We start from the raw sequence: 16,774 nt of genomic DNA, 5'->3' as shown, positions 1-16,774 counted from the left end.
CCTATCTCCCAAAGGCTCCATCTCCGAATACCATCACACTGGGGCTTGGACTTCAACATATGAATGTGACAAGTGGGGACACCTTCAGTCCATAACACAGACCACCATCTTCTGAGAAGAGCACAAGTTGTATTCTGGCTTTAGAGTCTATAACAATGTCAGCAGCTAAGAAGCACTTATTTGCTTTGGGATAAGGTTGAACCTTAGAGTCCCATGAACTAGAGGACTAGACTACAAGACAAGCCAGGAGAAGCAATGGGACCTGTGGTGCTGACATGAGAGGTTCCGTCTATGACAAGTGAAAGGTCCTGTGGGACTGGTTACTTCTCAGGTAAACCCAAAGGGAGAAGAAAGGATTTAGAACAAGGTATCTAGTGAGGTTCTGTATTAGTTCCATAGGGCTGTCATAACAAAGTGCCACAAGCTGGGTGGCTTAAAAATAACAGGAATTTCTCATCTCATAATAAAGAAGGCTAGAAACTCCAAATCAAGGTGCCAGCAGGGACATATGTCCTCTTGAACCTATAGGCGCATCCTTCTTTGCCTCTTCCTAGCTTCTGAAGGTTTGCTGGCAATCCTTCGTGCTCCCTCACTTGCAAGTGCCTGATTCCAAGTTCAGCCTCTGCCTTTGCCATCACATGGTCTTCTTCTTTATCTCTGTGTCTTCTATCTTTTCATAAGGACACCAGATATATTGGATTAAGAGCCTACCCTCCTCCAGTAGGGACTCATTCATTTTAATTACATCTGCAATAACTCTATTTCCAAATAAGGTCACATTCTGAGGAATGAGTGATTAGGGTTTGAACATATCTTTTGGACAACATGAGTCAAACTTTAACAGGTACTCTGAAGGGAGAATGGGAAACTTGGACACGATGGAAGACCAGGAAAGAACAAAGTCAGCCTCAGGAAAGTCTAGCAGTAGCTACTAGGGCCCTGGATTCTAGGATGGGATTTAAGGGAAATACTCCAATCACTGGACAAATTACTAGTACTGGCGCACTTGGAAGCTGAGATCAAACTGAGGCAAGAAGGGAGAGCAGAGAAAAATCAGGTCTGGGAACAAAGTAAGACCCTTGGTATAAGACTGTTGAAGATTCGAGTTGATTTATTTCAACAATGCTGCAGGTAGATCTCCAGGGAACTGGACTGAAACAAGTAAAAACAGCTACAAATAACAAGAAATCAAAGGTCATCTCCTGTGAACTATGTGGCAAGTGGTATAGTTTTGTTTTGACCTTTACAGCCACATTTCTAAGCAAAGGTGGTGAGGACTCTCCCTGGCATCCCAGTCAAACACAAAGCACAGAAATTAACGGCAAAATGAGCAATATGTGCCACGTCTTGTGGGCTCTCCAATTCTGAGCTCTAAAGTCTGGATTTTCAAAACGTTCTCAACATGAGACACAGGAAATGAGGAATTGCATCTAATCCCTGGATCTCAAACCTCCTTAAGAAAAGATGTATGTTTTCATCAGAAGGATAATCAATCTTTCCAGCATATTCAAAATCAGATATAAAGTTAAAAAAGGAATTTGTTCTGAAAATGAAAATTAGCAGCTAGTATAGCTTCATGTTGGCCTTCCTAGGAGGCTCAGTGGTAAAGAATCTGCTTGCAATGCAGGAGACGCAGGTTCCATCCCTGAGTCAGGAAGATCCCCTGGAGAAGGAAATGGCAACCTGGCTCCAATATTCTTGCCTGGGAAATTCCATGGGTAGAGGAACCTGGTGGGCTACATTTCCACAAGATCGCAAAGAGTGGCACACGACTTCGCAACTGAGCACACACACATGTAGCTTCATGTATGACCTGCAGTTGTATTGGTAGCACATGTAAACCCAGACATTTGTTTCAATTTGCATGATGCTTATAAATGATGTAATTTCTCAATATGAGCATGATCTTTCAAGGTCAGTGTCAAAGTGAATACATTTGACAAAGTGTATTTTGTCACTTCGAAAGAATATGAATATGAATACAAAGTGAATAAGCATTAATATAAACGGAACAAATAACTGTACAGATACTGACGTTAGCTAGTCTAATTGATTGAGCCATCTCTATACGCTCTTGAACTCAATAGACCTGAATCTGAGCAAACTCCAGGAGACAGCAGAGGACAGAGGAGCTGGGCGTGCTGCAGTTCATGGAGTCGCAGAGTTGGACAGGACTTAATGACTGAACTACACAACAACAACAAATGCTTTTGAGGTCCCATTAGAGCAAGAAACATTTTTCATTCTTAAGCCTTAGAACTTCATCATGTTCTGGAAAATTTGAGGGCTGCCATGTGAAAGGTTTGATGTGCACCCTGAAATCAAATGTGCACAATGGGTTTTTGAAAACAGATGAGGTTCCTCTGACACACACAGATGAGGTTCCTCCACACACCTGAGGATGTGTGGGTGGGGTGGAGCTGAAAGTTGTCAACTCCTGGGAGGTTGTCAAATGAAAAAGGAAGTGAGTCAGACCACTGGGTCACTGCTTAAGTAAATGTTAGTCCAAAACCTACAATCTGAGCCTGTGATTGAATACAGGCTTCTAGAGAGTAAGCTTTATTTTCTCACCAGAGCAGGGATACAACATCAGAACTTGGCACCAAATAAATTACATATTTTACCAATAATGTTCTAAGAACAAAGGAATATGCAAAAAAGATTAATAATAAATAAACACTAAACATGTCTCCAAGTCATGGTGTGATGGCTGAGTCTATGCGTTAACTTGGCTACACTCTAGCACCAAGTGCTTGGTCAAACATCAGTCTAGATGTTGGGTGAAGGTATTTTCTAGTTGCAATTAACATTTAAATCAGTAAACTTGAGAAAGTAGATTAACCTTTATAAAACCAGTGGATCTTATTCACTTAGTTGAAGGTATCAGAAAAAAGATTGATGACCGCTGACAGAGGAGAATTTCTGTTTAGATCGCCTTTGGACTTGGGCGGCAGCATCATCTTATCCCTAGACCCCTTACAGATTTCAAGACTGGCCAGCTTCCACAATTGTGTGAACCAATTCCTTCCAACAAATCCTTCCATTTGTCTCTATATTTATTTATCACCTATCTTTTATTATATGATCATATATAGAATAATATCATATACAGTATAATTATAATAACTATAAAATACAACAGCATAATAATCATATAGCATATGATTCCATAATAATATAATTAAACATATATTATATATGTGTGTATGGGCTTCCCTGGTGGCTCAGATAGTAATCTGAGCAATGCAGAATCTGCCTGCAATGCAAGAGACCCAGGTTCTCAATCCTTGAATCAGGAAGATCCTCTGGAGAAGGGAATAGCTACCCACTCTCGTATGCTTGCCTGGAGAATCCCATGGACAGAGGAACCTGGTGGTTTACAGTCCATGGGATCACAAAGAGCCAGACATGACTGATGCAAGCATGCACTGCAACAGTTTAGATTTTCAACTGAGTGATAGTCACTCAGTCATGTCCAACTCCCTGCGACCCCATGGACTGTAGCCTGCCAGGCTCCTCTGTCCATGGGATTCTCCAGGCAAGAATATTGGAGTGGGTTGCCATTTTTTAAACTGAACATAATTCATCATAATGATTTTGGGAATAATGTTCTCTCTGGTTTAGCCATGTGGTTCCAGTAAGAATTCTTGTTCTTCTGTGATTCTGCCCTCCCTGGCTGCAGACAGTGTGAACAGACATCATGACCCATGCCAGCCAGTCAGAATGCTCCCTGCTATTTTTCAAACAACAAAAAAGAAATAGAGCCAACGACTCCTTCTGGAAACGGTACGTGTGATACTCTTGAAATGGAGCAGGACCCTAAGGTCCTTTCTCCTTATGTCCTCTGCCTGCCTTTTGTCTGTGGAAAAACTTTAGCCAAAGAATAAATTTAATCAGAGAAGTGAGAACACGTAGAAAGGAAACAGTTGAAGGAAACCAAATAATAATAATTAATAATAGTCATTAAGTATAGTCAAGAACTTTTAGTTCCTTCTTAAGGAGGAACTAGAGGGCTATAGATAATATTCTCAAGGGCTATAGATGATATTCTGAACCATGTCCTGTGAGCTGTTTTATAGATACTGAAAGCCCCACCAGGTGGAAGAAGTTAACTATATGATGACTTGACTGTAGCCATGACATAATCTGCCACAATTTTGAGAATTGGCCTCAAAGAAACAGAAACAAATAGACCCTGAAACTGAAGATTAGCTGTACCTAAAACAACCAAGATGATGCTAGTTGGACCACTGATGACCAGTTTCAAGATGACTGTCACAGCTGACTCCTGTTTCTGCATGTAGCTCCCTCCTTCTGTCTATAAAAGCTCTTGCCCACTGATCATCAGTGGGGAGAGTTGGCCTTTGGACAGGCATTCAAAATCAAGCAAACTTGCCTTTCCAACCATCTGGCCTCTCTAATGGTTTTTGAGCGATCCCCCTTTTAGCAACTCTCTGAGGCTGTCAGTGGTTCCATAATCCACTATGAGAAAGAGGTTGGATTGGGCCAGAGAAAGTGAGGCCAAGGCAAAGAGCGAAGCAGAAATGAGAAATTTCTAGTTCTCTAAAGAGGGGATCTCTGGCCCCTGATTTTAGCCGTTCCTGGGTCTCAGCTGCTTCCCTGCTCCCCTCCTGGGGTAGCCACTCAATCCTCCCTTTGATTATATGAGAGATCTTAGTTCTCATCTGAACACGTTCGTTTTATGTTTGGTCTAAACCAGTTTGAATTGTGTTTCTGTCATTCACAACTGAAAAAAACAACAACATATTTTCTTTTTACTGGAAAATGATTCTCTGAATTTTTTTTAAAAAACTGATGATGCAATTCAGAAGCACAGTAATAGTTACACTGGGGTTTGATGGCATGAACTGAGACTACTTCAGCAATGTACTGAAGTTTGCCTACCAGCAAAGGCAATGACCCTGGTTGTGCCACTGAAATCAAGTCACCTAGTAGGAATTAAAAGACTGCAGCTTCAATGAAGTTGTAAGTGTACCTATATTATATTGTATTGACCAAAAGATTCATTTGGATTTGTTCTTAAGATGATATGGAAAAATCCAAACGAACTTTTTGGCTAACCCAATCATTTTCATCACCATGATGAGAATTATTTAGATATTTATTTTCTTCTGAGTTTAGCCTTATGTTTTCTTATAAAAAGCCTCCTTCTTTCATTGGTACACTTTTCTGAAATACCATCCTCCCATTTTGTTGTTGTTTAGCTGCTAGGTCATGTCTGACTCTTTTGCAGCCCCGTGGATGGTAGCCTGCCAGGCTCCTCTGTCCATGGGATTTCCCAGGCAAGAATACTGGGAGCAGGTTGCCATTTCCTTCTCCAGGGGATCTTCCTAACCCAGGAATTGAACTTGAGTCTCCTCCATTGGCAAGTGGATTCTTTACCACTAAGTCACCATGGAAGCCCCCAATCCTCCCATAGATCTCCGTTTCAAATTGTGTTTCTGTTCTTTGAGCATCTGGTGTAGCATTTATAATTTCATATGCCACCTGCATACAATGGATAACTCAGCCAGGCTTCATGTGACATTTCTGAAGACACAGGTGATAGTTGGGGGCTTTGTATTTGATAATGTATGAGACTCTTCTCATCCTTAAATCCCCTGTTGGGATGAATATCCACACCAGGACTCCTGCTGCTTCTTGCAGAACAAAGCTATTCTTGGCTGATGCGGGAAAAGAAGAAATGAATATGGATAATGAGGAGAAGGCAGCTTTATTCGACAGCCTGGTGTCTCACAGGGGAAAAAAGCCTAAGAGGCTTTAAAAAATGACACAATTTAGAAATCACTTTATCTTTCCTGTCTTTTTGGCCTCTGTGAATCATAAGTCACCTGAGCCTTGCTATAGAAGGCTCCAGACTGTGTTCTGAGCTGTGAAATATGTGAGAAGAAAACCTGGGGACCAGCTGTACCCCTCACACTACAGAGATCCTAGACTCATTTCCATCTACTCTGACACACGTTCTTGGATTCAAAGAAAAAAATGTGTGTTTCAGAAAAAGATGTCACTAATTTTGTTCTTTTACACAACGCATGTGTAACTCTCTCCAATTTCTCCAAGAAAAACAAACAAAACCTCACATATACAATAGACTGCCAAAACTCCTAAGGTTATAAGAAACACCAGTTCTTTTATGCTCAGGAGACAAGGGGGTCCAGTCCAATCCATCCACCATCCACACTTAACCGTGGCCTAAATGACATGAGAAATACAGTAAAAATCCCCTGAAAGAAAAATTGTTCTGACTCTCAATCCTCACTTTGCTTCCCCCTCACTTTCTATCCCCCTGGTTTTCAGTGTTACCATGGAAAACATCTCCTGTTCCAATGTTTGTTCACCCCAGTGCCTACATCTATTTTCTCCTTTCCTTCATTTGTGCCACCCGAACACTGACCTACTAAAGGATGACATCCTTCGCTCTGAACCAGCACACTAGACAACCCTGAGCCCAATGATCATTCTGCCCATTATGAATCACACCACCGCTGAATCACACTCAGCATTGCCCAGTGATCAGAGAATTGATGCAGGTACAAGTCTGCCAATTCCAATGCCCACAGAGGGCAGGAAATACTTTATCTACTCACCTCAAACTGAAGAGAAAATTTATAGTCAGAGTCTTTGGCCATATCCTTGATGTAGGCATCAAAGTCATCCAGTTGAACCGGGCTTTGTCAAACACAAAGAAAGGTACATTTTAAAAATCCTGCCGATAGGTGTCATACAATGTTTAACGCCTTACTTCTCAAACATGAACAATTTCCTTGCAGAAAACAGACGTTTTACTTCTCACAGGTTAGCACTCATTTTTTTAGGGTTAAAATTACCAATCCCTAATATATCATAATTAAAAAAGAGAGCCCTATATACTTAACTTCTTTGAGATAGGAAAAATCTCTAGATTTTCCACTGGCTTTTACTTTAGCAGCAACATATTTCACACACACATACTCATACACACACAGGAATATGTGTTGTTTCTAGAAAACTCCCATTTATGGGAAAAAACAAAGGATTAGCCTGAAGACCTGTTTGAATTATAGTTTTACTTTATTTACTTAACTCTCCTGAGATTTAACATGCTCATCTATGAAATATCGTTAAGGACACTTACATCACAAGGTTGACACTTGTATATCATAGACACTGTAAATTTAAACAGTTTGGCAAAGGCAAGGAATTGTGTCCCCCCAGAGAAAAGGCTGGAAGCATATCTCCAGGGAGTTCCCAGTGCCTTGCTCAGAGAGGGCTGTGTTCAGAGCCTTGCACATCTCCAGAAGTCTCAAAACAGTTGGTAAGTAAAATAAAGGAACACATCCGACTTTTCATTTCTGCACATGCCACAGAAGTTCTCACCTTGTTTTTGTTTTGTGGAATAAGAATTCAGTTCTATTTCCTGTAGTTTTCTCTAGCTGCTTATCTCTTCTAGAGCTTACCTATCCCAATCTGTTCTCAGAGCTTCTGCAGGACACAGCACCTAACTCATCACCTAACCCAAGCCTTTCCACCTTACCAGGGTCCACAGAGTTAGCCTTTCTCTTAGTCTTGCTGCAACTTACTCAGCTTATGTCATCCACCTGTGGACTTATTTCTCATTAGCAAATACATAGCATATAATAGATATTTGTTCAAAGCTGTTGATTAGCTCATCTGATAATTTATGTTTTTAGTAGATTTCAAGGGTATTATGCCTCCCAGATAATACAAATTGTAATGGTTTTACTTAATAATAATAACACCGACTGGTACCCTTAAAAGTGTGTTTGTGTGTGTGTGCATGTGTATGTGCAAATTGCTCAGTCAAGTCTGACTCTTTGTGACCCCATGGACTGTAGCCCGCCAGGCTCCTCTGTCCATGGCATTCTCCAGGCAAGAACACTGGAGTGGGTTGCCATTCTCTTCTCCAGGGGACCCCTCCCAACCCAGGGATAGAACCCAGGTCTCCCACACTGCAGGCAGATTCTTTACTGTCTGAGCCACCAGGGAAGCCCTGTACCCTTAAAACATACCGCTGCTGCTGCTGCTAAGTCGCTTCAGTCATGTTCGACTCTGCGACCCCATAGACAGCAGCCCACCAGGCTCCCCTGTCCCTGGGATTCTCCAGGCAAGAACACTGGAGTGGGCTGCCATTTCCTTCTCCATGAAAACATACTATAAATCATAAATATGCTTATGCGTTATCTTGCTTGGTTGATGGTTGAGATTAGACATGGACAACATTAGCCTCATGCTTGGGCTTTCCTGGTGGCTCAGACAATAAAGAATCTGCCTGCAATGCAGGAGATGTGGGTTCAATCCCTCAGTCGGGTAGATCCCCTGGAGGAGGGAATGGCTACCCACTCCATTATTCTTGCCTGGAGAATCCCATGGACAGAGTAGCTTGGTGGGCTATAGTTAATGGGGTCACAAAGAGTAGGATGTGAATGAGTGACTAATACACACTTTCACTTCACTTTTCAGAAGGAGCTCCAGAGAGAGCCAAGGCTGAGACAGTTAAGTGAGGAGTTCAAGATTTCAGGGCTACTAAGCCAGAGAATGCTAAGTATAACCAAGGAGAAGGGCTCCTGGTTAAAAGCTTTCTCATTCAAACTTGCCATCCTTCTAAAAGAACAGCTAACTTGGGGGCGGGTGGAGGGTCCCCTCCCTGCTGTTTCTGAGCAATACATTGACCTTGAATACATTGGGCTTAATGATTCTAGTTCTCATCCCATTAGGAGGAAAATGGGATTAGAAAAAGCAAAAGCAAGAAGGGGAGGAAGAAGAAAGTCAGAGGAAGGACCAGGAAGTAGAAGGATGGGCATCAGGGAGAGGAGGAGAAGAGAGAGAAAGCCGGTAGGGAGCAGAAATCAATCAGGGTGTGTGCGGGGGGGAATGATTTAGACCAAGAGGGAGAAAAAGGAGGTGAGAAAGAAGAGGAATGAAGGTATGTGGAGAGAGGGAAGGTGGTAATGGTGGGGGCATTTGGACTGAAAGAGAAAAGATAAAGAGAACGTAAGTGGCAAGATGGAGGGAGTCCCTAAAAAATGACCTGTAGAGGAGGGAGGGCTAGACGGAAATGAGAAGAGGGAAGGAGGAAGTTAGCTTGACATGGGGTTTTGGCTTATGGGCAGGTTCCACCACATCTATACACCACCCCAAACTTGGGTCCACCTCCTGCTTCTCCTCTCTGCCTCCATCTTAGGTCCCCTCTTGGTCCTGAGACCCCAACCTCTAACTGCTCTAATGTATGCCTCTGGACCTCACTTAACAACCCAACTAAAAATTTTGGGCAACAAAGTGTTTCTATTTCTGTCAAATCATTCTTTCCAGCTGACAGCTCCTCTCCTTTGCTTCGGCTGGTCTTGTCTCTCCTACCTCACTTGATAGACGCCAATGGAATGAGTATTAATTTGAAATAGATTCAGGAAAAAAAATATTCTGTCATCTATATGTGCCAAAGCATTATATGTCGCTCAAAGCTGAATAGAAATATTTTGGACTAACTCTTCTTTTGTGTTATGTACTCCATTAGCAGAGATACGTAGAACTGACTGAAACCCCTTAATTGGCTCCTTAATGAATTCACCAATATTCTGTCCCAGGCAAGTATGAAGAATAAAGTCTATTTATAGAAATTATCCACTCTTTATGTGTAGAGTTTTTAACTAAAGGCCTAGAGGTGATACTCTAATTAGGCTTTTGAAATCAACTGATAGTTCATTTTCACCCCTCAGAATTATAATTCTTACGACTTAACTGTTCAGTAGATAAGTGAAACCACAGGCAAGGTAAAGCAATTATCCTTTTCAACTTATTATAAAGATTTCCTGAGACAGCATTTATCAAAGTATTTGTTATAACATCAAATAGAATAAAAGCCTTTTTCCTGCAATAAGCATGAAATTTGAAGCTACAAAATGGCAAAGGTTTTTGTACTACTTTGATGTAGCTAAACATTATATTTTTTTATAGATATAGAAGAGTAGATGTCCTTCTGTAAGACTTTTATAATTCCTAACAACCCATTCTTCCTCAGGTTTCACGCAGTGAGAATTTTCCTTGTTCTTGAAACGTTTTCTGTTGGTACACTTTCTTGGTGGTCACTGACATCCATATGTGTAAACACACCAACACATAATATGATATGCATTTGCCTCTTTCTTAAGCTTCCTTCTATTAAAGATATACAATCTTTTCAATTTGGAAAGTGAAGATCATTATGAAGAATATTTTTAAATGAAAAAGTAAGAAAAACTTACTTAGTCAGTTTCCTCTTCTTTAAGCCATTTTTACTCCTGAGAATTAAAAAAAGAGAAGCAAATTTATCTGGGCTAAAGAACTGATTAACATATGATTAAGCTTAGGGAACTTTAAATAATTATTGTACATCAGGCACCTCTATTATATCTAATTTTTATTAAACATGCCTAATTTGTTTAATTACTTTCCCTTAAATGAAAAGATAATGATAAAAATTTAAGATTCATTAAAAAAAAATTCCATTAGATTTCAGAAGCAACCTATATTTTATATTTCAGATTTGCCAAAAAGCTGAGTTCTAGAAATATAATTTCTTGCTCCTAGGTATTAAGTTGCTGAAGTGTTTTGTAAATATGTAGAAATATCTACTGGGTGAACACTCTAGGCTTTACAGGCAAGTAGGAAAAAAATTGGGAAATAAAGGTGACAGCTGATGGACAGAGAATGGACATACTGGTTTTTTAATTAAAGACTAGAAAATAATGTTTTTTGGACATTTTCAACAGGAATGTGAATTTGTGCTATCAGTGTTGCCATGCATCATAAATTCTACTATAGCATTGTTCTTATTCAGTTTTGAACAAAGTTTTAAGCTATCTAAAGAATTTCAGCTAGTACCTGCTTATTCCTCTTTCATTACTAGTCTGCAAACTCAAACACATATCATACTAATTATGCTTCAGCTAATTCCATTTTAAGAGTATTTTAAATGGTAATTATTTTCTACCAACACGTAAGACAACTGACCTAAGTTACTTAAAGCTAGGATAGTATCTGCTGAAGGCCTTCATTCTTCTATTTAGATTGTCTTAAATAAATGATATTGATACATAATTGAGTGTTACAACTTTTATAAGTAATTTTCAAAGGCCCTGAAATATTGGTGGGAGCACCCAGACTTTCAGAGCACAAACAATAGGTAGTAAATAGCCAGTTGTGATCTGAGTACTCTTATATGACAAAATATTTATTGATTTTTAAAATTATGAATATTTGGGTACTCCCATTTCTGGAAAGTCTTTAGCAAATGAAGTACTGCTTCCTCTGGGATTTCATAGAACTTGATTCATGGAGTATTTCTCACGTGGTCTGACCATGAGTTGTACATGCACTCCTTGCTAGATTGTCCTTTGTCCTCAGACCTGAGTACAGTTCATGGAATGCTGGTAGGTGGCCAATAAATGCTTATTTAATTGAATTGAAACAAAACATCTTTATTATATCATCCTCACAATTTTACTTAATGATGCAATTAATAATTGGATATTAGACTTGGGCTCATGAAGGAGCCCACTGGGGAAATGGCACTTGTGGGTGAAGAGGAAGTAACAGAGTGAAGGACATATTCATCAATGAAAGTGGTGTTTCTGATTTCCCTTTTCTAGTTTCAGAGAGTTTTTATTTCTTCCCAATCCTTAGTGAAAATAATCCATTCAATAGTTCTTATTGTTTCTTTTCTCCCTCAGCCTCTTTTTGTCTTTCATATTTGGGATTTAGACGGAATAAATAAACATTCAGGTTTTTACTTTGCCTCTTCATCATCTCCCCCCACAGAAAAGCCCCCCCAAAACAAAAAAAAAACACTGTCATATTGGACAGAGCTGTGCCACATAGGTGTTTGGGAACCTAAAGAAATTACTTCTTGAATAATTTTCTTAAATTGGAGTATAAATGCTTTCCAATGTTGAGTTAGTTTCTGCCATACAATGAAGTATATCAACAATGTGTGTACATATATCTCCTTCCTCTCACCCCTCCCCCACCCTTCTAGGTCATTACAGAGCATCAAGCTGAGCTTCCTGTGCTATTGAATAATTCTTCTACTCTGCTCTTGTAATGAAGAAAAGTTATGACCAACCTAGACAGCACATTAAAAAGCAGAGATATTACTTTGCCAACAAAGGCCCGTCTAGTCAAAGGTATGGTTTTTCCAGTAGTCATGTATGGATGTGAGAGTTGGACCATAAAGAAAACTTAGCGCCAAAGAATTGATGCTTTTGAACTGTGGTGTTGGAGAAGACCCTTGAGAGTCTCTCTTGGACTGCAAGGAGATCCAACCAGTCCATCCTACAGGAAATCAGTTCTGAATATTCATTGGAAGGACTGATGCTGAAGCTGAAACTCCAATACTTTGGCCACCTGATGTGAAGAACTGACTCATTTGAAAAGACCCTGATGCTGGGAAAGATTGAAGGCAGGAGGAGAAGCGGATGACAGAAGATGAGATGGTTGGATGACATCACCCACTCAATGGATGAGTCTGAGTAAACTCCGGGAGTTGGTGATGGACAGGGAGGCCTGGCGTGCTACAGCCCATGGGGTCGCAAAGAGTCAGACACGACCGAGCAACTGAACTGAAATGAACTGTAGTGATAACTTACTTAACCTTAAGAACCCTACATTTACTTCCTGTAGGAGGAGCCCATTACTTTAGTGCCTGATGAAAGCAGAATTTTAGCATAATAAGGAACAGTTCTGGTAACTCTGGAGGTTGCCAACGTATTTTGTAATTCAGAGTGAAATTAAAAAAAGAAAAACACAAAACCTTTCTGATCCAAACAGACTTTAAGGGAAACCAGGAGGAAACAGATGCCTCTGGTAGGGTGACATTGAATAAATGTAGTGCTGAAATATTAAGCTGCTACTATTCCACAGCTGTCTTGAAGCCTGATTCATGGAGGAGAGACACTAGTTTTTTCTTTCTGTCGCATTCACTGATTGAATGAACCTAAAATACAGTATGAAATTTTACCACATGTTTTGTATGCTCTTGTCTTAAGTATATGTCTTTATAGTTTGTGTATGACTTTCATTGTTCTGATTAGATCTTACTGAATTGCTGAAGATTCCCAAGGGTCCTTGTTATGTAAAGCCATGGGACATGCCAGTACTGAACTGTGGGACTTCACAGCAAGACTGAGAGAATTTTCCCACATTTTCAATGGCTGTAATGATCCTATGACTCAAATCAAGGGAAAATTTGCTTTTAAACATGTAAGTTCAGGTTGTGCTAGCAGTCTTCCTTTCAGCACTTTATGAACAGAGTTGTGAGTGTGTGCCTGCCACAGTGATGGTGGCAGTTTGGGTGATGTTGAGGTCATCATCTTGTCATTGCAAAAGATGTTCTGAATAACTGGTTAATAATACCCACCTGACATATAGCATATACACAAATAGGATCATGCACTTCTTTTACTTTTTCTCTTTCACTTGCTTTAGATAAGGTTCAAAACCCTAATGACTTCAAGAAGTTAAGATGCATTAGGAGATGAAAGGGAGGTTCAAGAAGGAGGGGACATATGTATACCTATGACTGATTCATGTTGATTTATGGCAGAAACCAACAATATTGTAAAGCAATTATCTTCCAATTAAAAATAAATACAGTTTTATAAAAAAGATGCATTCTTTATAAGTTCTTCATGATTATGACTGTTTTGGAAAGCCCACCAGAATGGAATTTATTCCGAGAGGAATACCAGCCAATGGCAGAGACATGGGGTTTATGATTGTTAAAAACAAACACAAAGTAAACCTGAAAACAGTAAACAAAAAACTCTAAGCATTATTTACTTTTTCATGATACAAACACAAATCATCTTCACATCTTAAACAGGTCTTTAGAGTTACGTCATTCTCTGAATAGAACTTGCAACAAACAGGAGTAAAGCTGAGCTGTAATATTGCAACATATGCTTAAAATACTGACTATTAAGCATTTAGAACAGGTCAGATGAGTATGTGAGTAGAGCATGATAGTAAAGAAAAGAGAGCAACAACGCTGAATCTGGAGAGAGCTGGTCCAAATGAGACGGCTTTCTTTGAATAGGAAATACAATCTGAGATCACTAAAGTCAGAAATCCTGGCAGAACACAATTTTAAGATTAAGCCAATGGGCATATAGGCTCCACAGTGACCCTGCCACTACTTGGAAAAAGATTTGAGCAACCCTATTTAGGCAGGAGACAGATGGGCCCAGCAGGGTAAACCAATGGGAGATTCATTCTCTATTGGCAAGAAAAGAATAGCAGAACAATTAAGGGAGGAGGCTGGCCCTTGCTCAGACCATGTATTTCCTGTTCCTTAAGTCAGGAGACCTCCCCAACCTCACCTGCAGAGAAAGGCTGCTTGGAGGTCAAAGAGGGAATAATGTTAAGGGATGCTCTGCCCAGATGCCTTTGAGGTAGAGATGTGTGGGAGGATCCTCCCACAAAATGGGAGGATCCTGAGATATATCAAATATGGACTGTGAACCAAGCAAATCAAAATGATTGGCTGAAGGAAACCCAGAAGAGATGCCCAATAAAAGCAATTCAAACTTCCATGAGGGTGCGACTCAGTGACTCTCTTTCTCCGAGTCTGCCTGTGTTCCAGCCACAGGTACTGTACATTTTCCCTCTGAATAAATACTCTACTTGTTTCGTTACTTTCCCTCTTTGTGAAATTCTTTTCTGCAAAGCCGAAGGGCCAGGGGTCTTTTCATTGACCACTGGTCTGGTGGCTAGGATCTGGTGTTTTCACCACTGTGACCCAGCCCAATCTCTGGCTGTGAACCAAGCCCCGCTCCAAGCCATTGCCAGCTGAGGCCACCTGAGATCAATATGAGGGAGAAAGAGTCTCTGAATTTCCACACAAACCATAAGAAGCATCAGGAGGATTTTAGACAATCATCAGGAACATATCTATCCAAGAAGTTGACAGTTTAGAGATGAAGCCGGGCAGTGTTAAGAATGAAGGGGATGGCTCTGTTATTTGAAGTGGTTGTTAATAGAGGGGTGAAATATGAGGACAGACACATCTGAAGGAGGATTTAAAAAGACTACTTAGCAAATGAAAGCAGGGGGAAATATCCACAATTTATGAGATAAAGAGAAAAGTAGCAGTGAGTAGGGAATTTGGGTGGCTTTGTGAGAGTACTGAACTCTAACTGAAGGAGCAGGGACCATACATTTTACCTCTTTTATATCTTGCATAGCACAAGTCTAGGGCTGGAAAACACAGTTTGGGTTCAGCATATTTTCATTGGTTGTTATGTGTGCAGTTGATGGAAAATGCAGAAAGCCTGGGGCTCCATCTTTTGCTTTCTCTTCTCATCTGGAGATAACCATTTATAGCCTCAGGACCATTTTTCTAAAACCACTGAATGGATTTTTCCCTTCCAAAGTTGGGTCTCATGCTATTTGAGCAGTACTATAAATAACAGACCCTGAAGGGGTTGCTGAAATTTGAACCTGTGTTCATCAGTGGGAGTGCTTTCCCGGTAGCTCAGCTGGTAAAGAATTCGCCTGCCATACAGATGACCCCAGTTCGATTCCTGGATTGAGAAGATCCCCTGGAGAAGGGATAGGCTGCTCATTCCAGGATTCTTGGGCTTCCCTGGTGGCTCAGATGGTAAAGAATCCTCCTGCAATGCAGGAGACCTGGGTTTGATCCTTGGGTTGGAAAAATCCCCTGGGGAAGGGAATGGCTACCCACTCCAGTATTCTTGCCTAGAGAATTCCATGGACAGAGGAGCCTGGCAGGTTATAGTACATGGGATCGCAAAGAGTTGGACATGACTGAGCGATTAACACTTTTACTGCCTTTTCACTTTTCACTCATACATGAACACCATCTGATATCAAATACTTAAAATATTGATTGACTGTGGTGAAGTCCTATACAGGAGACTCTCACTAAGAATAAACTAGGAATAATAGTGAAGGGGTCTTTCTCATCCAGCACATTCCTCTGACTTTATTACTTACATAGCAGTGTCTAACATGTTTCAGAAATTTTTCAACTAGTCCTTTTTTTTTTTTTTGATAAAGAAAATACAAATTCTGGTATTAACAATCTCCATCATGAGGACATCCTTTTTTATACTTTTCCACTTGCAAATCAAAGTTCTAACTTTTCCCACTGTATTTATTCTGTCTTCAGAGAAGCCGAACATTTGATCAATTCTATTTGAATGGCTAACTCTCTAGATTGCTTTACATCTTGAATTCTGTCCCCTCCCCCACCATGAGACCTTTTTCCAGTCCATGAACTGCTTTTATTGTTTTTATCTGAGTCCTCAAGTTGTCCAGGTTTCTGGATCCATTCGTACAAAATTCAGTACCTAAACACCATGGACTAATACTTAAGGACAATAATTTTTTTTTCCCTCTGAGAAACTGCTGCTTTATGCTGGCTTTTGGTTCAGAAAAAGAAATAGTTCTTCTGGATACATTAATCTCAAAATTCAAGATCGTTATCATTATACTTTATAAAAACTAAAAGATACTCTTTGAGATTTGATTATTAAAATGATTTAAAAGTCAAAAAAATAAGAATTTATTTTTAGAGAGGAAAGAATAGATTTCAGAGACACTTGGGTTTGGAATCTGAATTTTCTATATAGTCATGTGATGTCAAGATAGCTAATCTTTTCCCCCTATTTCTACCACTGTAAAATGATGCTGATAACACTCTCTGCAGAGGTGTGGGGACAGTTAAATCAAAGGGTTATACCAAGAGGCTCACACATAG

General features: G+C 40.1%; 1 protein-coding gene across 3 annotated transcripts in view; it reads right to left on the bottom strand.

Annotated features, from left to right (window-relative positions):
- Positions 1–16,774, bottom strand: part of PTPRO (protein tyrosine phosphatase receptor type O) — a 263,411-nt gene that overhangs the window by 30,906 nt on the left and 215,731 nt on the right. For all 3 annotated transcript variants that reach the window (XM_043440848.1, XM_043440849.1, XM_043440850.1), the window contains 2 exons: positions 10,260–10,295; positions 6,609–6,690 (listed from right to left, as the gene is read on the bottom strand). In XM_043440848.1, the coding sequence (XP_043296783.1) occupies positions 6,609–6,690; positions 10,260–10,295 (118 nt within the window). The remainder of the gene's footprint in view (positions 1–6,608; positions 6,691–10,259; positions 10,296–16,774) is intronic.

This window comes from Cervus canadensis, chromosome 21, assembly GCF_019320065.1.
Source record: "Cervus canadensis isolate Bull #8, Minnesota chromosome 21, ASM1932006v1, whole genome shotgun sequence".
NCBI classification, from domain to species: domain Eukaryota; kingdom Metazoa; phylum Chordata; class Mammalia; order Artiodactyla; family Cervidae; genus Cervus; species Cervus canadensis.
The sequence above is the reverse complement of the archived record's forward strand: the minus strand, read 5'-3'. Positions and strand labels throughout refer to the sequence as shown.